The sequence below is a fragment of the Salmo salar genome, chromosome ssa05 (assembly GCF_905237065.1).
Source record: "Salmo salar chromosome ssa05, Ssal_v3.1, whole genome shotgun sequence".
Classification (NCBI taxonomy): domain Eukaryota; kingdom Metazoa; phylum Chordata; class Actinopteri; order Salmoniformes; family Salmonidae; genus Salmo; species Salmo salar.
The window spans coordinates 9,969,471-9,992,067 of NC_059446.1; the positions used below are offsets into that span (position 1 = coordinate 9,969,471).

Consider the following 22,597-nt stretch of genomic DNA (forward strand, 5'->3'; position numbering starts at 1 on the left):
TAGTAAATGGTAGATAGTAGATGGTAGAGAGTAGATAGTAAATGGTAGATAGTAGATGGTAGATGGTAGAGAGTAGATAGTAAATGGTAGATAGTAGATGGTAGAGAGTAGATGGTATATAGTAGATGGTAGATGGTAGATAGTAGATAGTAAATGGTAGATAGTAGATGGTAGAGAGTAGATGCTATATAGTAGATGGTAGATGGTAGAGAGTAGATAGTAAATGGTAGATAGTAGAAGACCAAAGTGGAGCAGTTCTGACCCCACAGTTTAATGCTTGTCGTGTGTGTGTGTGTGTGTGTGTGTGTGTGTGTGTGTGTGTGTGTGTGTGTGTGTGTGTGTGTGTGTGTGTGTGTGTGTGTGTGTGATCAAACCCAGGAGTATGAACTCAACTCCACATCCCAGCCCCATCTCCATGGAAACTGATCAAGTACAGGGAGAGGACCTTGTACTTCTCTCTCCCTCTCTCTCTCCCTCTCTCTCTCTCTCTCTCTGTATCTCTCTCTCGCTGTGCATGCTGGGAGTTTTTTGGAGTTTGAGTGTTTGGTGTAAAGGGCTCTGTCCTAACTTATTTTCTTGATTCTGTCCTTGGTCTTTTCTTTCAAATGTTATTTTCTATGGTGGGGGGGTTAATGCACTATTTGTTTTAGCGGTATCCACAGGTTTTCCAAAGTTAGGGTGGAAGAGGACAGAGTTTTAGTTTCCTGGGGTTTGGAAGGTGTGGTTTGCACGATGGCTTCTCAGCCTAGCGCGGAGGAGATGCTGTCGATACGGCATGGATTCAGGTGTGTTCCTGAGAATGGAGTTAAGGTGGAGGAGACGCTGTCGATACGGCATGGATTCAGGTGTGTTCCTGAGAATGGAGTTAAGGTGGAGGAGACGCTGTCGATACGGCATGGATTCAGGTGTGTTCCTGAGAATGGAGTTAAGGTGGAGGAGATGCTGTCGATACGGCATGGATTCAGGTGTGTTCCTGAGAATGGAGTTAAGGTGGAGGAGACGCTGTCGATACGGCATGGATTCAGGTGTGTTCCTGAGAATGGAGTTAAGGTGGAGGAGATGCTGTCGATACGGCATGGATTCAGGTTTATTCCTGAGAATGGAGTTAAGGTGGAGGAGATGCTGTCGATACGGCATGGATTCAGGTGTGTTCCTGAGAATGGAGTTAAGGTGGAGGAGATGCTGTCGATACGGCATGGATTCAGGTGTGTTCCTGAGAATGGAGTTAAGGTGGAGGAGATGCTGTCGATACGGCATGGATTCAGGTGTGTTCCTGAGAATGGAGTTAAGATGGAGGAGGTTCTGCTCGCGGTCGGTGAACAGGTAGGAGCTGAATTTATACATTCTGCTTCCAGAATGAACAAAGCCGTGGTTGTGTTCATGAAAAGAGCAAATTTGGTTGGTAGGCTCATTGCTAGTGGCATATTTGTAAGGGATGTGTTGATGCAAATTTGGACCATTTCTAACACTTTGACCAGGGTGTAAAATTTGGACCATTTCTAACACTTCGACCAGGGTGTAAAATTTGGACCATTTCTAACACTTCGACCAGGGTGTAAAATTTGGACCATTTCTAACACTTCGACCAGGGTGTAAAATTTGGACCATTTCTAACACTTCGACCAGGGTGTAAAATTTGGACCATTTCTAACACTTCGACCAGGGTGTAAAATTTGGACCATTTCTAACACTTCGACCAAGGTGTAAAATTTGGACCATTTCTAACACTTCGACCAGGGTGTAAAATTTGGACCATTTCTAACACTTCGACCAGGGTGTAAAATTTGGACCATTTCTAACACTTCGACCAGGGTGTAAAATTTGGACCATTTCTAACACTTCGACCAGGGTGTAAAATTTGGACCATTTCTAACACTTCGGGTGGAAGTTGCAAATTTGCCTCCGTTTATTACAGATGATCAAATCAGGAAAGAGCTGAGTCGTTTTGTAAGTTGCTAGCGGTTTTCGTGTACTGTCAGCAGGTTTTCAGGTAGATGCCGTTAAGCATGTTTCGTTCCGGAGGCAAGTGTTTATGTTTCTGAATAACAATGAATAACAATGATGAGGTGGTGTAGATGAGGCTGGGCCTAGTCAGGCTAAAAATGGTGGGGTAGATGAGGCTGGGCCTAGTCATGCTATGGAGGGTGATGTAGATGAGGCTGGGCCTAGTCAGGCTAAAGATGGTGGGGTAGATGAGGCTGGGCCTAGTCATGCTATGGAGGGTGGTGTAGATGAGGCTGAGCCTAGTGAGGCTAGAGATGGTAGGGTAGATGAGGCTGGGTCTAGTCATGCTATGGATGGTGGTGTAGATGAGGCTGGGCCTAGTCATGCTATGGAGGGTGGTGTAGTTGAGGCTGGGTCTAGTCAGGTTATACTAGTGGATGAGGAGAGTATAGTGGGGAAGGGGAAGAGACTGGGGGGAGGAGGACGGTGTCAAGCAGAAAATGTAAAGTGGGGAGAAGAAAGGAGGTGGGAGGGGGGAGGCTGGGGTGGTCAAAGGCACCAAGGAACCTTTGCCTGGCGCTGGGGGGGAGGCCCTGACCAGAGAGAAAGGGCAGGTGGTCAGGATGGGAGATGGAGATAAGGAGGAAAGTAAATCTGAGGAAGAAGATAATGAGGAGGCTTTTTTTCAGACTCCTCTTCAATGGGTCTGGAGCTGACACCCAGTCAAGCAGAGGGGTCAAAGTACACGGTGAGGGAACTGACAAGGTTCCTGAATGAGACCAAGGGGAAAACAGTTCATCTTGAGGATTTTTTTTCTGATCCGAGAAAGTTTGTAAGATCACTACAACATGCAATGAAAAATGAGGGTCATGGTGTCCTCTCATCCAGGAAATGGTTTAGGTTGAGGAAGTGGGTCACAACAGTGCGTAGAGGTCGACCTTCAGACACTGTTTAGATGTAGAGTTTCTTTCTGGCACTGGGGCTTTTTGAGCTTTGCTATTGGTCTCTTTCTTTGCTGGCTTTTCTCCCACTTCTTATGGAGACACTTTGGGTAGGCTCGCTCAATATGAATGGTGCCAGAGATGCGGGAAAGAGGAGTGTGTTGGGTGAATATATAAAACAAAATAAGTACAGGTGTTGTTTTTGCAGGAGACACATAGTGATATGGTGAATGAAGTCGATTGGGGGCTCTGGTGGAAAGGGGCAAGTGTGTTGAGCCATGGGACAAATCTTAGTGCAGGAGTGGCAGTCCTTTTTGTACCGGGTCTCTCTGTAAAAATGTGCTCCTCAAAGGAGGTGTGTAGGGGCAGGCTGCTTGTTGTAAAAGCAGAAATTAACAACATGGGTTTTGTCTTTATAAATGTGTATGCGCCTAACACAGGGAGAGAGAGAGGGGTTCTATATGGGAGTCTTAGACAGGAACTCTCACAGGTAACGCCTGAGGAGACGCTGGTGGTTGGAGGGGACTGGAACTGTACAATGGATTTTACGAAAGACAGAAATGGGGAAGAGCCTCATTCAGGGTCAGTGGGAGTGTTAAGGGGCATCATTAATCAGTTTGACCTAGTGGATGTTTGGAGAACTAAACATCCCAACACAAGACAGTATACATGGGTGAAGGTTTTTGGGGCTAGGGTGAGTGCAGCCCGACTTGATCGTTTTTACATGTCCAGGAATCAGAGCAATAGGCTGTTGGGCGCTACCATTCTCCCGGTGGGGTTTTCGGATCACCACATAACCATGGCTCGGCTGTCTATTTCACCAGGGCCCCGGCAGGCATCCTATTGGAAGTTTAATGTAAAGCTCTTACAAGATGCCACTTTTTGGAAAGGTTTACAGACTTTTTGGGAAAGGTGGGGGCAGCGAAGAGAGGAGTATGCGTCTCTGAGTCAATGGTGGGATGTGGGGAAAGTCCAAATTTGGCTTTTCTGTCAACAGTATACAGCTCTCTCGTCCTCAGAAGCTAGGAGAGTATTGGGGACTCTCAAGCGTAGTATTAGTGAGATGTTGGGGCAAGGCAATGTAGGCCTCGAGGCTAATTTAGCTGAATTACGTAGGGACCTGGGCAGTTTTTTCCAGGTTAAAGCAAAGAGAGCACTTGTAAGAGCTAGGTTCTCCATGCTGAAGGAGATGGATGCTCCTAACTCCTTCTTCTTTGTTTTGGAAAGACAGAGCGGTGAATAAAGGGTATGCATTGTCTACGGCTGGGCGGGTGACCTCTGTGGTGGGGGAGATGCGGGAGCGGACTGTGGAGTTTTATACTGAGTTGTATAGGGCAGAACTGTGTGATCCTATGTGTGCTCAAGTTTTGTTCACAGAACTCCCTAAGCTCTCTCTGGCACAGAGGGATGAAATGGACATTCTCCTGTTGTCCCATGAACTGGCAGAGGCCGTAACCCAGATGTCCCCCAGTCGTGCACCGGGGGTCGATGGGCTCCCAGTGGAGTTTTATAAAAAATTCTGGGGAATAATTGGACTGGACTTATTTTGCGTGTTGCGTGAATGCGTCGGGGTAGGAGAGTTGCCGATGAGCTGCCGTCGGGTGGCTCTGACTCTCCTGCCCAAAAAAGGGGACTTGTGTGAACTTAAGAACTGGAGGCCTGTGGCATTACTCTGTGCGGACTACAAGATATTTGCCAAGGTCCTCTCTAACAGACTGAAGTCCCATCTGGATTCGATAGTACATAAGGACCAAACATATTGTGTACCGAGATGCTCAATCACGGACAACTTGTTCTTAATCAGGGACATGTTGGACTTGTCGAGAGGTTCTAATGTGAACTTTGGACTGGTCTCTTTAGATCAAGAGAAGGCTTTTAATAGAGTGGACCATGGGTATCTGTTTAATGTGATGTTTGTTTTTGGGTTTGGGAAAGGTTTTTGACCTGTGTGAAGCTGTTGTATGCTGGGGCGTCATGTATGGTCAAGGTGGGAGGGGGGCTCAGTAGGCCAGTCTGGGTGAGGCGGGGCATTAGACAAGGATACCCTCTATCGGGGCAGTTATACACTAGCCATTGAGCCTTTTTTGGGCCTGCTACGCAGGAGACTGCAGGGAGTGTGCTGGACAGGCATGGGTGTGTTGACAGGCATAGCAGTGTCAGCGTATGCAGATTATGTTTCTGAGATGGTCAGGGATGGTCAAGATGGTCAAGATATGCAGGCACAGAAACTAGTCTGAAGGTGTACGAGGGAGCTTCATCAGCTAAGGTAAACTGGGGCAAGAGCAAAGCTCTGTTATGTGGGGCATGGGGGGATAGGTCCCCTCCTCTGCTTCCAAGGGGTTTGCAGTGGGGTTGTGAAGGGCTTAAAATGTTGGGGGTGTATCTGAGCTCAGAGGTGGGTCAGGAAGAACTGGGAGGGGCTGTTACAGACAGTGGTGTCAAGACTGGCCAGGTATAGGTGGCTCCTGTCCCAAGTGTCATATAGAGGGCCTGGCAGCTGGCTGAGGGCGGCAGTGTTGTACATGACTGTCCACGAAGGAGGACAGGGCCTGGTGGCTGCTTTCTGACTAAAGGCGGTGCAGAGACTGCTGTACCATACTGATGTTGGCTGGAGGGAACCAGCATGCGCGCTGCTGAGGAGAGCTGGCGGATTAGGGTTGGACCGGCAGCTGTTCCTCATGAAACTGGAGAGGCTGAGTACAGCAGGTCTCTCAGATGTTTACTCTGCAGTGCTGAGGGCCTGGCAGCTGCTAAGGCCCACACGAGAAGGGGGTGTGGAGCCTGGGTTGTGGGTGTGGGAGGAGCCTATCTTCCACAACCCAGCCATCCCTTTGAGATCGGTTCAGTCGGCCACCCTGCAGAGGCAACTGATGGCAGCGGGTCTGGGAGAGGAGGGGTGGAAAACCCAGGAAGTCCTGGCACAACAAACAGGAATAACATCTCTTAGGCTGCTGGAGAGATTCCTGGAGGAGGTCCAGGAGGCACTGTCTGAGCCGGTAAGGGGGATGTTTGAGCGGCCAAAGGGGGAGGGGCCACCAATGTTTCTGCCACTGCAGCTCACGGCAGAGACTGGGGACTGGCAAGGGAGGACTTGTTAGATTTTAACACTCCGAACCTGGAGGAGTTTGAGGGGGTGGGAGGTAAAGCCCTCTACAACCTCTGCATTAAGGTGAGGAACATTAGGAGCCTAACAGGAGTGAAGGCAAATCAGTGACAGGGGGTATGTGGGGAAGAGAGTATGGTGGGTTTTAGATGGAGGTCAGGGGACCTCCAGTGGAGGGTTCTACATGGAGCCCTGGCCACTAACAGCTGGCTGGCACAGGTTGAGTCGGGCAGGGGTGTCCTTTCTGCGTTATGAGAGAAACTGTGATTCATGTGTTTTCTGTGTGCGCCAAGTTAATGCCATTAATGTCTCTGTTGGAATGTCTGTGTGAGAGGTTGGGGTGGTTTTTACTGTTGGGGTGTTTATAATTGGGTACAGGAGAAGGCCAAACGTGTATGTTGAATTTCCTGTTTGCTCAGGCAAAGTTGTCTATTTGGCTAACAAGGAGGAACAGGGTCAAAGGTGGGGGGATAACAGACCCTTTACTATTATTTCATGGGATGGTCTCTGCGCACCTTAGGGGGGAATTTGAGTTCTATAAAATGATAAAAAGTGTGGAGATGTTTGTATAGCTGGGGAAGATGTTTCAGGAGATATGGTGTGTTGGGGGGGCTGTCTGTATAGCTGGGGGAGATGTTTCAGGAGATATGGTGTGTTGGGGGGGCTGTCTGTATAGCTGGGGAAGATGTTTCAGGAGATATGGTGTGTTGGGGGGGCTGTCTGTATAGCTGGGGAAGCTGTTTCAGGAGATATGGTGTGTTGGGGGGGCTGTCTGTATAGCTGGGGAAGATGTTTCAGGAGATATGGTGTGTTGGGGGGGCTGTCTGTATAGCTGGGGGAGATGTTTCAGGAGATATGGTGTGTTGGGGGGGCTGTCTGTATAGCTGGGGAAGATGTTTCAGGAGATATGGTGTGTTGGGGGGGCTGTCTGTATAGCTGGGGGAGATGTTTTAGGAGATATGGTGTGTTGGGGGGGCTGTCTGTATAGCTGGGGAGATGTTTCAGGAGATATGGTGTGTTGGGGGGGCTGTCTGGATAGCTGGGGGAGATGTTTCAGGAGATATGGTGTGTTGGGGGGGCTGTCTGTATAGCTGGGGAAGATGTTTCAGGAGATATGGTGTGTTGGGGGGGCTGTCTGTATAGCTGGGGGAGATGTTTCAGGAGATATGGTGTGTTGGGGGGGCTGTCTGTATAGCTGGGGGAGATGTTTCAGGAGATATGGTGTTTTGGGGGGCTGTCTGTATAGCTGGGGGAGATGTTTCAGGAGATATGGTGTGTTGGGGGGGCTGTCTGTATAGCTGGGGGAGATGTTTCAGGAGATATGGTGTGTTGGGGGGGGCTGTCTGTATAGCTGGGGAAGATGTTTCAGGAGATATGGTGTGTTGGGGGGGCTGTCTGTATAGCTGGGGAAGATGTTTCAGGAGATATGGTGTGTTGGGGGGCTGTCTGTATAGCTGGGGAAGATGTTTCAGGAGATATGGTGTGTTGGGGGGGCTGTCTGTATAGCTGGGGAAGATGTTTCAGGAGATATGGTGTGTTGGGGGGGGGCTGTCTGTATAGCTGGGGGAGATGTTTCAGGAGATATGGTGTGTTGGGGGGGCTGTCTGTATAGCTGGGGAAGATGTTTCAGGAGATATGGTGTGTTGGGGGGGCTGTCTGTATAGCTGGGGGAGATGTTTTAGGAGATATGGTGTGTTGGGGGGGCTGTCTGTATAGCTGGGGAGATGTTTCAGGAGATATGGTGTGTTGGGGGGGCTGTCTGGATAGCTGGGGGAGATGTTTCAGGAGATATGGTGTGTTGGGGGGGCTGTCTGTATAGCTGGGGAAGATGTTTCAGGAGATATGGTGTGTTGGGGGGCTGTCTGTATAGCTGGGGGAGATGTTTCAGGAGATATGGTGTGTTGGGGGCTGTCTGTATAGCTGGGGGAGATGTTTCAGGAGATATGGTGTGTTGGGGGGCTGTCTGTATAGCTGGGGGAGATGTTTCAGGAGATATGGCGTGTTGGGGGGCTGTCTGTATAGCTGGGGGAGATGTTTCAGGAGATATGGTGTGTTGGGGGGGCTGTCTGTATAGCTGGGGGAGATGTTTCAGGAGATATGGTGTTTTGGGGGGCTGTCTGTATAGCTGGGGGAGATGTTTCAGGAGATATGGTGTGTTGGGGGGCTGTCTGTATAGCTGGGGGAGATGTTTCAGGAGATATGGTGTGTTGGGGGGGGGGCTGTCTGTATAGCTGGGGAAGATGTTTCAGGAGATATGGTGTGTTGGGGGGGCTGTCTGTATAGCTGGGGAAGATGTTTCAGGAGATATGGTGTGTTGGGGGGCTGTCTGTATAGCTGGGGGAGATGTTTCAGGAGATATGGTGTGTTGGGGGGGTTGTCTGTATAGCTGGGAAAGATGTTTCAGGAGATATGGTGTGTTGGGGGGGCTGTCTGTATAGCTGGGGGAGATGTTTCAGGAGATATGGTGTGTTGGGGGGGGGCTGTCTGTATAGCTGGGGGAGATGTTTCAGGAGATATGGTGTGTTGGGGGGCTGTCTGTATAGCTGGGGGAGATGTTTCAGGAGATATGGTGTGTTGGGGGGGCGGTCTGTATAGCTGGGGGAGATGTTTCAGGAGATATGGTGTGTTGGGGGGGGCTGTCTGTATAGCTGGGGGAGATGTTTCAGGAGATATGGTGTGTTGGGGGGGCTGTCTGTATAGCTGGGGAAGATGTTTCAGGAGATATGGTGTGTTGGGGGGGGCTGTCTGTATAGCTGGGGAAGATGTTTCAGGAGATATGGTGTGTTGGGGGGGGCTGTTTGTATAGCTGGGGAAGATGTTTCAGGAGATATGGTGTGTTGGGGGGGCTGTCTGTATAGCTGGGGGAGATGTTTCAGGAGATATGGTGTGTTGGGGGGGCTGTTTGTATAGCTGGGGAAGATGTTTCAGGAGATATGGTGTGTTGGGGGGGGCTGTCTGTATAGCTGGGGAAGATGTTTCAGGAGATATGGTGTGTTGGGGGGGGCTGTTTGTATAGCTGGGGAAGATGTTTCAGGAGATATGGTGTGTTGGGGGGCTGTCTGTATAGCTGGGGAAGATGTTTCAGGAGATATGGTGTGTTGGGGGGGCTGTCTGTATAGCTGGGGAGATGTTTCAGGAGATATGGTGTGTTGGGGGGGCTGTCTGTATAGCTGGGGAAGATGTTTCAGGAGATATGGTGTGTTGGGGGGGCTGTCTGTATAGCTGGGGAAGATGTTTCAGGAGATATGGTGTGTTGGGGGGGCTGTTTGTATAGCTGGGGAAGATGTTTCAGGAAATACGGTGGTAGAAATGGTGAGGTTTTGGTTAGTGTGATATGTGGTGTTGTTTTGTATCGTGGGGTAGAGGGCAAGGTGAGTATGGTACATGTACTGCAGTACAGGATATATTTTGGTGTTTTATTTTAAGGGGGGGGGGAAGTTTTAATGAAATGAGAATGTTTCTGTGTCTCTCTCTGTCTCTCCGTCTCTCCGTCTCCGTCTCCGTCTCCGTCTCTGTCTCTGTCTCTGTCTCTCTCTATGTCTCTGTCTCTCTCTATGTCTCTGTCTCTCTCTATGTCTCTGTCTCTCTCTGTCTCTCTCTGTCTCTCTCTGTCTCTCTATGTCTCTCTATGTCTCTGTCTCTCTCTATGTCTCTGTCTCTCTCTGTCTCACTGTCTCTCTCTGTCTCTCTCTATGTCTCTCTATGTCTCTGTCTCTCTCTGTCTCTCTCTGTCTCTCTGTCTCTCTTCACAGCACAATCAATGTTGCATTATGTATACATTATACTGTCTATTTGAGTATGTCCCATGTTCATTTCCTGTTCACCATACATGTTTGGCATGACAACGAGTTGGGTAATGCTTAAAAAAGGTCAAAGAAATGAATCTCCTACTAATTCTATTTCTATGATAGCAGTGTTCTATATAGATTGGTCTGGGAGTGACGTCTTCACGGGAGGGGGGTGTTCTGCTGCCATGGGCGACAGTGGTACTCACAGCTCTCGATCTCCAGTGTGCAGTTCTGTTCATCCAGAGGATATCGCCTCAGATCCATCATACAGGCTGCTGTGGTTGTGATCCTACACACACACACACACACACACACACACACACACACACACACACACACACACACACACACACACACACACACACACACACACACACACACACAGGAATATAACGTTACACTTCAGGTATAGGGAAGACTCCATATCAGCTTTAAAGAAAACACATTTCAATCCATATTTTGCCAGGTAAATTCACTGAGATCACATTCCCATTTACAGCAACGACCTGGGGAATAGTTACAGGGGAGGGGGGAATGAGCAGTTGCCATACCAGGCGGTGATGCAGCCAGTCAGGATGCTCTCGATGGTGCAGCTGTATAACTTTTTGAGGATCTGGGGACCCGTGGCAAATCTTTTCAGTCTCCTGAGGAGGAAAAGGTTTTGTCGCGCCCTCTTCACGACTGTCTTGGTGTGTTTGGAAAATTATAGTTTGTTGGTAATGTGGACACCAAGGAACTTGAAACTCTCGACCTGCTCCACTACAGCCCCGTTGATGTTAATGGGGGCCTGTTTGGCCCGCCTTTTCCTGTAGTCCACGATCAGCTCCTTTGTCTTGATCACATTGAGGGAGAGGTTATTGTCCTGGCACCACACTGCCAGTTCTCTGACCTCCTCCCTATAGGCTGTCTCATCGTTGTCGGTGATCAGCCATTCTACTGTTGTGTCGTCAGCAAACTTAATGATGGTGTTGGAGTCGTGTTTGGCCACGTAGTCGTGGGTGAACAGGGAGTACAGGAGGGGACTAAGTACACACACCTGAGGGGCCCCAGTGTAGAGGTTCAGTGTGGCAGACGTGTTGTTGCCTACCCTTACCACCTGGGAGCGGCCCGTCAGGAAGACCAGGATCCAGTTGCAGAGGGAGGTGTTTAGTCCCAGGGTCCTTAGCTTAGTGATGAGCTTCATGGGCACTATGGTGTTGAACACTGAGCTGTAGTCAATGAACAGCATTCTCACATAGGTGTTCCTTTTGTCCAGGTGGGAAAAGGGCAGTGTGGAGTGCGATTGAGATTGCGTCCTCTGTGAATCTGTTGGGGCAGTATGCAAATTGGAGTGGGTTTAGGGTATCAAGGAGGATGCTGTTGATGTGAGCCATGACCAGCCTTTCAAACCACTTCCCGGCTACCGATGCGAGTGCTACAGGGCGGTAATAATTTAGGCAGGTTACCTTCGCTTCCTTGGGATGCACAAGGACTATGGTGGTCTGCTTGAAACTGGTACTATAGACTCAGTTAGGAATAGGTTGAAAATGTCGGTGAAGACACTTGCTAGTTGGTCCGCGCATGCTTTGAGTACACGTCCTGGTAATCCATCTGGCCCCGCGGCTTTGTGAATGTTGGCCTGTTTAAAGGTCTAGCTCACATCGGCTACCGAGAGCGTTATCACACAGTCATCCAGAACAGCTGGTGCTCTTGTGCATGCTTCAGTGTTGCTTGCCTTGAACCGAGCATAAAAGGCATTTAGCTCGTCTGGTAGGCTCACGTCACTGGGCAGCTCGCGCCTGGGTTTCCCTTTGTAGTCCGTAATAGTTTTCAAGCCCTGCCACATCCGACGAGCTTCAGAGCCGGTGTATTAGGATTCAATCTTAATCCTGTATTGATGCTTTGCTTGTTTGATGGTTCGTCTGAGGGCATAGTGGGATTTCTTATAAGCGTCCGGATTAGTGTCCCGCTCCTTGAAAGCGGCAGCTCTAGCCTTTAGCTCGATTCGGATGTTGCCTGTAATCCATGGTTTCTGGTTGGGATATGTACGTACGGTCACTGTGGGGACGACGTCGTCAATGCACTTATTGATGAAGCCGATGACTGAGGTGGTAAACTCCTGAATGCCATTGGATGAATCCCGGAACATATTCCAGTCTGTGCTAGCAAAACAGTCCTATAGTGTAGCATCCGCGTCATCTGACCACTTCCGTATTGAGCGAATCACTGGTATTTCTTGCTTTAGGTTTTGCTTGTAAGCAGGAATCAGGAGGATAGAATTATGGTCAGATTTGCTAAATGGAGGGCGGAGGTGTGTGTGTCACATGCAGCTGGTGATTGTGTCCAGTAATAGATAGACAACACTACTCTCATAGTCTTTGTGGAAGAACAACATAGTGATTGATATCAAATATGATAGGATTAGGAAGACCCTTTGGAAAGTAATCATTTCCAAATGAACAATGGTTGAGTAGAGATCAATGACTTGTAGAATCGTTGACTTTTCACCAACAGGCAAAAAGTCATTATGACGTTGTTTGTGACGTTATGGTCAGGTTCTATACTGGTTGTCATTATGACGTTATGGTCAGGTTGTATGCTGGTTGTCATTATGACGTTGTTTGTGACGTTATGGTCAGGTTGTATACTGGTTGTCATTATGACGTTGTTTGTGACGTTATGGTCAGGTTCTATACTGGTTGTCATTATGACGTTATGGTCAGGTTGTATGCTGGTTGTCATTATGACGTTGTTTGTGACGTTATGGTCAGGTTGTACACTGGTTGTCATTATGACGTTGTTTGTGACGTTATGGTCAGGTTGTACAGTATGCTGTTTGTCATTCTGATGTTGTTTATAACGTTATGGTCAGGTTGTATGCTGGTTGTCATTATGACGTTGTTTGTGACGTTATGGTCAGGTTGTATACTGGTTGTCATTATGACGTTGTTTGTGACGTTATGGTCAGGTTGTATATTGGTTGTCATTCTGATGTTGTTTGTGACAATATGGTCAGGTTCTATACTGGTTGTCATTAAGACGTTATGGTCAGGTTCTATACTGGTTGTCATTAAGACGTTATGGTCAGGTTGCATACTGGTTGTCATTATGACGTTGTTTGAGACGTTATGGTCAGGTTGTATACTGGTTGTCATTATGACGTTTGTGACGTTATGGTCAGGTTGTATACTGGTTGTCATTATGACGTTCTTTGCGACGTTATGGTCAGGTTGTATACTGGTTGTCATTATGACGTTTGTGACGTTATGGTCAGGTTGTATGCTGGTTGTCATTATGACGTTGTTTGTGACGTTATGGTCAGGTTGAATGCTGGTTGTCATTATGACGTTGTTTGTGACGTTATGGTTAGGTTGTATACTGGTTGTCATTATGACGTTGTTTGTGACATTATGTTCAGGTTGTATACTGGTTGTCATTATGACGTTGTTTGTGACGTTATGGTTAGGTTGTATATTGGTTGTCATTAAGAAGTTGTTTGTGACGTTATGATCAAATCAAATGTTCAGGTTGTATACTGGTTGTCATCAGGGTTGGGTTGGTTACTTTCTAAATGTAATCCGTTACAGTTACAAGTTACCTGTCCAAAATTGTAATCAGTAACGTAACTTTTGGATTACCCTAAACTCAGTATGTATTCTGATTACATTCCATTACTTTTAGATTACTTTCCCCTTAAGAGTCATTAGAAGAAGACAAAAATGTATGTTACCAGTTGAACGACATCTATTGCAGGATAAATCAATGTTAAAGTTTACATAGCTGGCCATATATTGGTTATGGTTATGTAGGCTTCTTCTAACCCATTGCGTTCTATTACATATAATAATACGATTAAATTATATATTTACATTAAAAACCAAAGTCTATCAGAATTCCAGTCATTTCAATAAATCCAAAAATGGATGTAGCAACTACAGATTTCCCCTTTAAGTCTATCAGAAGTGTGTGAGTTTGACTGTCCATTAGGCCTATGGGTTTATTTATCAGCATGAATTAGATTGAGCAATAAAAGCCCCACATTTATTCCATAGGCTGGGATCCAAGAGCGCAGTTTTCACTGGCTGTCCACTGGTTTCAAAAACAATGATTGATAGGCAGTTTAAACATCTTGAATTCAACCATTATTGGGTTCAAATACACATTTAGATTTGTCAACAGCCATCCACTACAACCAAGGCGCAAATAGCTAAATGAGAGTAGCAGTGTGATTCACATCAAAGCGCTATGTAGATTCCAATATTAAGTGATATCCGTATCGCCGTAGACTACACCACTACTGTCATCCTTTACCTCCAAGCGTTTATTCAAGTTGGATCATCTTTGGATGCCGACAGCAGTCACACCATAGGAAGACATAGCTTGGACTGTAGCCTACAAATGCCTATTTCTGCTCTTTTCCCGCGATCCATCAAACCCATTTGGTGTGTCATCATAGTGGTCTATGACTTGTGGTCAGACTCGCTCAGGTGGAACAAACTCACGCCTTTTTCAATGCTGATTTGAATGGCATTGAGAAAACAGAGAAGTGTCAAAGTCCTTTCTGAATTTAAAAGTAATCCTCGAAGAAATCACGGATTACAGTTACCGTTTTTGTAATCCCTTACATGTAACGGATTACATGTAATAATACTCCCCAACCCTGGTTGTCATTATGCCGTTGTTTATGACGTTATGGTCAGGTTGTATACTGGTTGTCATTATGCCGTTGTTTATAACGTTATGGTCAGGTTGTATGCTGGTTGTCATTATGCCGTTGTTTATAACGTTATGGTCAGGTTGTATGCTGGTTGTCATTATGCCGTTGTTTATGACGTTATGGTCAGGTTGTATACTGGTTGTAAAATAACTTTATTTTGTACATACTTTTAGTGACCTGAAATAGCTGATTGTAAACTAAATTGATTGTTTTCCCTTCCACCATAAGCACAAACTGATCTAGAAGAGTGGACATGTGTTCCATAATTAAACTACACAAGTTCATAAACAACAGGTCCCTTGGGTCTCACTGAAGACAAGTTCGGGGAATTAAATTTTTCAGAGACATAGAAACATTCAACATTCTCCCTGCCTCCCTCCCTCCCTGCCTGCCTCCCTCCCTTCCCTCCCTCCATTGTTCCCTATTATGTAACAAGCCAGTTAGCAGGCAGGCAGGCAGGGAGGGAGGGAGGGAGGGAAGGAGGCAGGCAGGCAGGCAGGCAGGCAGGCAGGCAGTCAGGGAGGGAGGGAGGGAGGCAGGCAGGCAGGCAGGCAGGCAGGCAGGCAGGCAGGCAGGCAGGCAGGCAGGGAGGGAGGGAGGGAGGGAGGGAGGGAGGGAGGGAGGGAGGGAGGGAGGGAGGGAGGGAGGCAGGGAGGGAGGGAGGGAGGCAGGCAGGGAGGGAGGGAGGCAGGCAGGCAGGCAGGCAGGCAGGCAGGCAGGCAGGCAGGCAGGCAGGCAGGCAGGCAGGGGAGGGAGGGAGGGAGGAGGCTATGAGGCAGGCAGGGGAGGGAGGGAGGGAGGGAGGGAGGGAGGGAGGGAGGGAGGGAGGGAGGGAGGGAGGGAGGGAGGGAGGGAGGCAGGCAGGCAGGCAGGGAGGAAGGCAGAGCGAGAGGGAGAGGAAGGGACCAAAGTGCGCCGGAGTATTATCAGAGGAGTCCTATGGATGGATGTCCTAGTTTACCCCTCTCTCTCCCTGCCGTGGCTATCACTAACTCACCATGCTATGCCTGGTACACTAGCCACACAGCCACCCAGGCCTTCGGACACCCAGCCAGCCACCCAGCCCTTCGGCCACCCAACCACGCAACCACGCAGCCACACAGCCCTTCAGCCACACAGCTACACAGCCCTTCAGCCACCCAGCCACACAGCTACACAGCCCTTCAGCCACACAGCCACACAGCCCTTCAGCCACCCAGCCACACAGCTACACAGCCCTTCAGCCACACAGCCACACAGCCACACAGCCACACAGCCCTTCAGCCACCCAGCTACACAGCCCTTCAGCCACACAGCCACACAGCCACACAGCCCTTCAGCCACACAGCTACACAGCCCTTCAGCCACACAGCTACACAGCCCTTCAGCCACCCAGCCACACAGCTACACAGCCCTTCAGCCACACAGCCACACAGCCACACAGCCACACAGCCCTTCAGCCACCCAGCTACACAGCCCTTCAGCCACACAGCCACACAGCCCTTCAGCCACACAGCTACACAGCCACACAGCCACCCAGCTACACAGCCCTTCAGCCACACAGCCACACAGCCCTTCAGCCACACAGCTACACAGCCCTTCAGCCACACAGCCACACAGCCACACAGCTACACAGCCCTTCAGCCACCCAGCTACACAGCCCTTCAGCCACACAGCCACACAGCCCTTCAGCCACACAGCTACACAGCCCTTCAGCCACACAGCCACACAGCCACACAGCTACACAGCCCTTCAGCCACACAGCCACACAGCCACACAGCCACACAGCTACACAGCCCTTCAGCCACACAGCCACACAGCCCTTCAGCCACACAGCCACACAGCCACACAGCTACACAGCCCATCAGCCACCCAGCTACACAGCCCTTCAGCCACACAGCCACACAGCCCTTCAACCACACAGCCACACAGCCCTTCAGCCACCCAGCTACACAGCCCTACAGCCACACAGCCACACAGCTACACAGCCCTTCAGCCACACAGCCACACAGCCCTTCAGCCACACAGCCCTTCAGCCACACAGCCACACAGCCCTTCAGCCACACAGCCACACAGCCCTTCAGCCACCCAGCTACACAGCCCTTCAGCCACACAGCCACACAGCCCTTCAGCCACACAGCCACACAGCCACACAGCCCTTCAGCCACACAGCCACACAGCCCTTCAGCCACCCAGCCACACAGCCCTTCAGCCACACAGCCCTTCAGCCACACAGCCCTTCAGCCACACAGCCCTTCAGCCTCCCACCCACCCACCCACCCAGTAAGCTAGCTAGACATTGCCACACTCACTGGGTACATCCTAAATGACACCATATTCCCTACATAGTGCACTGCTTTTAACCAGAGTACTTTTGACTAGAACCATAGAGCTCTGGTCAAAAGTAGTGCACTACATACAAGATAGGGTGTCAGTCAGTCATCCAACACTTCACCACTCAATAATCACACTATGCTCAGGATCAGGAAGGAAGCTCCTGGGACATGTAAAATTAGGCCAAGATGGCATGGTTAAGAATAACATGCTATTTATAGGCTGCTCCTACATCATCAGTAACAGCAGAAGTCTACAAGCTTTTGTCTGAGTTTAAAGAGGGACCAACCAACAACCAGTGTTTTTCAGGATCCTTTAGTTATGGCGCTGCTGTGTGTGTGTGTGTGTGTGTGTGTGTGTGTGTGTGTGTGTGTGTGTGTGTGTGTGTGTGTGTGTGTGTGTGTGTGTGTGTGTGTGTGTGTGTGTGTGTGTGTGTGTGTGATAGATACCTGGCAGCGTGTCATATGTGTTACTGCCTACAGTGTTTCAACAAAACTTGTCAGGATGCTGTAGCTCTGTAGCTAGGTGACCAGAAGGAGGGGAAACAGAGTGTTGATGCTGTAGCTAGGTGACCAGAAGGAGGGGGAACAGAGTATTGATGCTGTAGCTAGGTGACCAGAAGGAGGGGAAACAGAGTGTTGATGATGTAGCTAGGTGACCAGAAGGAGGGGAAACAGAGTATTGATGCTGTAGCTCTGTAGCTAGGTGACCAGAAGGAGGGGGAACAGAGTATTGATGCTGTAGCTCTGTAGCTAGGTGACCAGAAGGAGGGGAAACAGAGTGTTGATGCTGTTGCTAGGTGACCAGAAGGAGGGGGAACAGAGTATTGATGCTGTTGCTAGGTGACCAGAAGGAGGGGGAACAGAGTGTTGATTCTGTAGCTAGGTGACCAGAAGGAGGGGAAACAGAGTATTGATGCTGTTGCTAGGTGACCAGAAGGAGGGGAAACAGAGTGTTGATGCTGTAGCTAGGTGACCAGAAGGAGGGGAAACAGAGTATTGATGCTGTTGCTAGGTGACCAGAAGGAGGGGGAACAGAGTGTTGATGCTGTAGCTCTGTAGCTAGGTGACCAGAAGGAGGGGAAACAGAGTATTGATGCTGTTGCTAGGTGACCAGAAGGAGGGGAAACAGAGTATTGATGCTGTAGCTCTGTAGCTAGGTGACCAGAAGGAGGGGAAACAGAGTGTTGATGCTGTAGCTAGGTGACCAGAAGGAGGGGAAACAGAGTGTTGATGCTGTAGCTAGGTGACCAGAAGGAGGGGAAACAGAGTGTTGATGCTGTAGCTCTGTAGCTAGGTGACCAGAAGGAGGGGAAACAGAGTGTTGATGCTGTAGCTAGGTGACCAGAAGGAGGGGAAACAGAGTGTTGATGCTGTAGCTAGGTGACCAGAAGGAGGGGAAACAGAGTGTTGATGCTGTAGCTAGGTGACCAGAAGGAGGGGAAACAGAGTGTTGATGCTGTTGCTAGGTGACCAGAAGGAGGGGAAACAGAGTATTGATGCTGTAGCTAGGTGACCAGAAGGAGGGGGAACAGAGTGTTGATGCTGTTGCTAGGTGACCAGAAGGAGGGGAAACAGAGTGTTGATGCTGTAGCTCTGTAGCTAGGTGACCAGAAGGAGGGGAAACAGAGTGTTGATGCTGTTGCTAGGTGACCAGAAGGAGGGGAAACAGAGTATTGATGCTGTTGCTAGGTGACCAGAAGGAGGGGGAACAGAGTGTTGATGCTGTAGCTAGGTGACCAGAAGGAGGGGAAACAGAGTATTGATGCTGTTGCTAGGTGACCAGGAGGGGGAACAGAGTGTTGATGCTGTAGCTAGGTTACCATCACTCTCTTTCTCTCCATCCACCTCTCCTTCTCATCTGTCATGCCAACTCAGAGAGAGAGAGAGAGAGAGAGAGAGAGACTTTTTTTAATGAAACTGTTCTGTTCCTATATTGACAGGAAAAAGTAAGGTTATTTTTATCCATCTCTCCTTCTCTCCCTATCATGATATCTATTGAACTGGGCAGCCCATCTCTCCTGCTACTGACAAAAGACCAGGGCTGTATGTCTCCATAGCACAGGGATAGATCCTGTCCTCTCACAAAAAGAGCTAGAATACACTAAGAGAAAATTGCAGTGACTCTCAAATGGTTTTAAACAACAGTGAATAAATGTGTCTCTTAATATGTCCATTGAAATCTTGAAAATAATGATATGCTATGCAGTGGCCAGTATCATAACTGGTAACAACTATATGTCTGTGTGTCTTAGTCTGTAGTACAATGTGTTACTGAAGACTGTCTCCCATAGGCTAGCCATCTTCTCCACACACACACACACCCTCCCTGCTGTTCTAACCAGCCTGTTCTAACCAGCCTGTTCTAACCAGCCCGTTCTAACCAGCCCGTTCTAACCAGCCCGTTCTAACCAGCCCGTTCTAACCAGCCCGTTCTTACCAGCCTGTTCTAACCAGCCTGTTCTTACCAGCCTGTTCTAACCAGCCTGTTCTAACCAGCCTGTTCTTACCAGCCTGTTCTAACCAGCCTGTTCTAACCAGCCTGTTCTAACCAGCCTGTTCTTACCAGCCTGTTCTAACCAGCCCGTTCTAACCAGCCTGTTCTAACCAGCCTGTTCTAACCACCCTGTTCTAACCAGCCTGTTCTAACCAGCCCGTTCTAACCAGCCTGTTCTTACCAGCCGTCTCTACAGCACATCTACAGGTACACGCACACACACACACACACACACACACACACACACACACACACACACACACACTGCTCTGAGCATTCTGGCATCTGGTCCTGCTGACTGGGTGTCTGGACTTACTAACATCAAATAACAGACTGGTTGAGAAAGAGAGGGGAGGAGAGGAGGGGAGGGAAGACGAGACGAGGAGGGTAGAGGAGGGAAGACGAGACGAGGAGGGTAGTGGAGGGAAGACGAGATGAGGAGGAGAGGAGGGGAGGGGAGGGGAGGGAAGACGAGACGAGGAGGGTAGAGGAGGGAAGACGAGGAGGGGAGAGGAGGGAAGACGAGATGAGGAGGGTAGAGGAGGGAAGACGAGGAGGGGAGGAGAGGAGGGGAGGGGAGGGAAGACGAGACGAGGAGGGTAGAGGAGGGAAGACGAGGAGGGGAGGGAAGACGAGATGAGGAGGGTAGAGGAGGGAAGACGAGGAGGGTAGAGGAGGGAAGACGAGATGAGGAGGGTAGAGGAGGGAAGACGAGGAGGGAGGGGGAGGGGAGGGAAGACGAGACGAGGAGGGTAGAGGAGGGAAGACGAGGAGGGGAGGGGAGGGAAGACGAGATGAGGAGGGTAGAGGAGGGAAGACTAGGAGGGTAGAGGAGGGAAGACGAGATGAGGAGGGTAGCGGAGGGAAGACGAGGAGGGTAGAGGAGGGGAGACGAGAGGGGAGGAGAGGAGGGGAGGGGAGGGAAGACGAGACGAGGAGGGTAGAGGAGGGAAGACGAGGAGGGGAGGGGAGGGAAGACGAGGAGGGGAGGAGGGGAGGGGAGACGAGAGGGGAGGAGGGGAGGGGAGAGAGGAGGGGAGAGAGAAAGGGAGGGGAGACGAGAGGGGAGAGAGGAGGGGAGGGGAGAAGAGAGGATGAGAGGGGAGACGAGAGGATGAGAGGGGAGGAGGGGAGGGAAGACGAGAGGAGGGGTGGAGGGGAGAGGAGACGAGACGATGAGAGGGGAGGGGAGTGGAGAAGAAAGGAAAGGAAAGGAGGGGGAGGGGAATGGATAGGGAAGGAGGGGGAGGAGAGAAGATGAGAGGCGGTGGGGCGAAGGGAGGGCAGAGGAGAGGAGAGAAGAGAAGTAGAGGAAAGGAGGGGGGTTGAAGAGGGGAGGGGGGAGGGGAGAGGAGAGTTGAGGCTGCCTAGGAACCAGCAGATAAAACTTGAAGCACTAGAGCTTCTAAACTCTTCTCCTATAGCTGGAACTGGAGGTATTCTAAACTCTTCTCCTATAGCTGGAACTGGAGGTGTTCTAAACTCTTCTCCTATAGCTGGAACTGGAGGTGTTCTAAACTCTTCTCCTATAGCTGGAACTGGAGGTGTTCTAAACTCTTCTCCTATAACTGGAACTGGAGGTGTTCTAAACTCTTCTCCTATAGCTGGAACTGGAGGTGTTCTAAACTCTTCTCCTATAGCTGGAACTGGAGGTGTTCTAAACTCTTCTCCTATAACTGGAACTGGAGGTGTTCTAAACTCTTCTCCTATAGCTGGAACTGGAGGTGTTCTAAACTCTTCTCCTATAGCTGGAACTGGAACTGGAGGTGTTCTAAACTCTTCTCCTATAGCTGGAACTGGAGGTGTTCTAAACTCTTCTCCTATAAATGGAACTGGAGGTGTTCTAAACTCTTCTCCTATAACTGGAACTGGAGGTGTTCTAAACTCTTCTCCTATAGCTGGAACTGTAGGTGTTCTAAACTCTTCTCCTATAGCTGGAACTGGAACTGGAGGTGTTCTAAACCCTTCTCGTATAACTGGAACTGAAACTGGAGGTGTTCTAAACTCTTCTCCTATAACTGGAACTGGAGGTGTTCTAAACTCTTCTCCTATAGCTGGAACTGGAGGTGTTCTAAACTCTACTCCTATAGCTGGAACTGGAGGTGTTCTAAACTCTTCTCCTATAGCTGGAACTGGAGGTGTTCTAAACTCTTCTCCTATAGCTGGAACTGGAGGTGTTCTAAACTCTTCTCCTATAACTGGAACTGGAGGTGTTCTAAACTCTTCTCCTATAACTGGAACTGGAGGTGTTCTAAACTCTTCTCCTATAGCTGGCACTGGAGGTGTTCTAAACTCTTCTCCTATAGCTGGAACTGGAGGTGTTCTAAACTCTTCTCCTATAACTGGAACTGGAGGTGTTCTAAACTCTTCTCCTATAACTGGAACTGGAGGTGTTCTAAACTCTTCTCCTATAACTGGAACTGGAGGTGTTCTAAACTCTTCTCCTATAGCTGGAACTGGAGGTGTTCTAAACTCTCCTCCTATAGCTGGAACTGGAGGTGATCTAAACTCTTCTCCTATAGCTGGAACTGGAGGTGTTCTAAACTCTTCTCCTATAACTGGAACTGGAGGTGTTCTAAACTCTTCTCCTATAGCTGGAACTGGAGGTGTTCTAAACTCTACTCCTATAGCTGGAACTGGAGGTGTTCTAAACTCTTCTCCTATAGCTGGAACTGGAGGTGTTCTAAACTCTTCTCCTATAGCTGGAACTGGAGGTGTTCTAAACTCTTCTCCTATAACTGGAACTGGAGGTGTTCTAAACTCTTCTCCTATAACTGGAACTGGAGGTGTTCTAAACTCTTCTCCTATAGCTGGAACTGGAACTGGAGGTGTTCTAACCTCTTCTCGTATAACTGGAACTGAAACTGGAGGTGTTCTAAACTCTTCTCCTATAACTGGAACTGGAGGTGTTCTAAACTCTTCTCCTATAGCTGGAACTGGAGGTGTTCTAAACTCTACTCCTATAGCTGGAACTGGAGGTGTTCTAAACTCTTCTCCTATAGCTGGAACTGGAGGTGTTCTAAACTCTTCTCCTATAGCTGGAACTGGAGGTGTTCTAAACTCTTCTCCTATAACTGGAACTGGAGGTGTTCTAAACTCTTCTCCTATAACTGGAACTGGAGGTGTTCTAAACTCTTCTCCTATAGCTGGCACTGGAGGTGTTCTAAACTCTTCTCCTATAGCTGGAACTGGAGGTGTTCTAAACTCTTCTCCTATAACTGGAACTGGAGGTGTTCTAAACTCTTCTCCTATAGCTGGAACTGGAACTGGAGGTGTTCTAAACTCTTCTCCTATAACTGGAACTGGAGGTGTTCTA

The 22,597-nt window shown here is 49.1% G+C and overlaps 1 protein-coding gene across 2 annotated transcripts in view; it reads right to left on the minus strand.

The window, feature by feature from the left end:
• LOC106592285 (gamma-aminobutyric acid receptor subunit beta-2) overlaps nt 1–22,597 on the minus strand; it is a 110,256-nt gene that overhangs the window by 35,206 nt on the left and 52,453 nt on the right. For both annotated transcript variants that reach the window (XM_045717879.1, XM_045717878.1), the window contains exon 5: nt 9,983–10,065. In XM_045717879.1, coding sequence (XP_045573835.1) covers nt 9,983–10,065 — 83 coding nt within the window. The remainder of the gene's footprint in view (nt 1–9,982; nt 10,066–22,597) is intronic.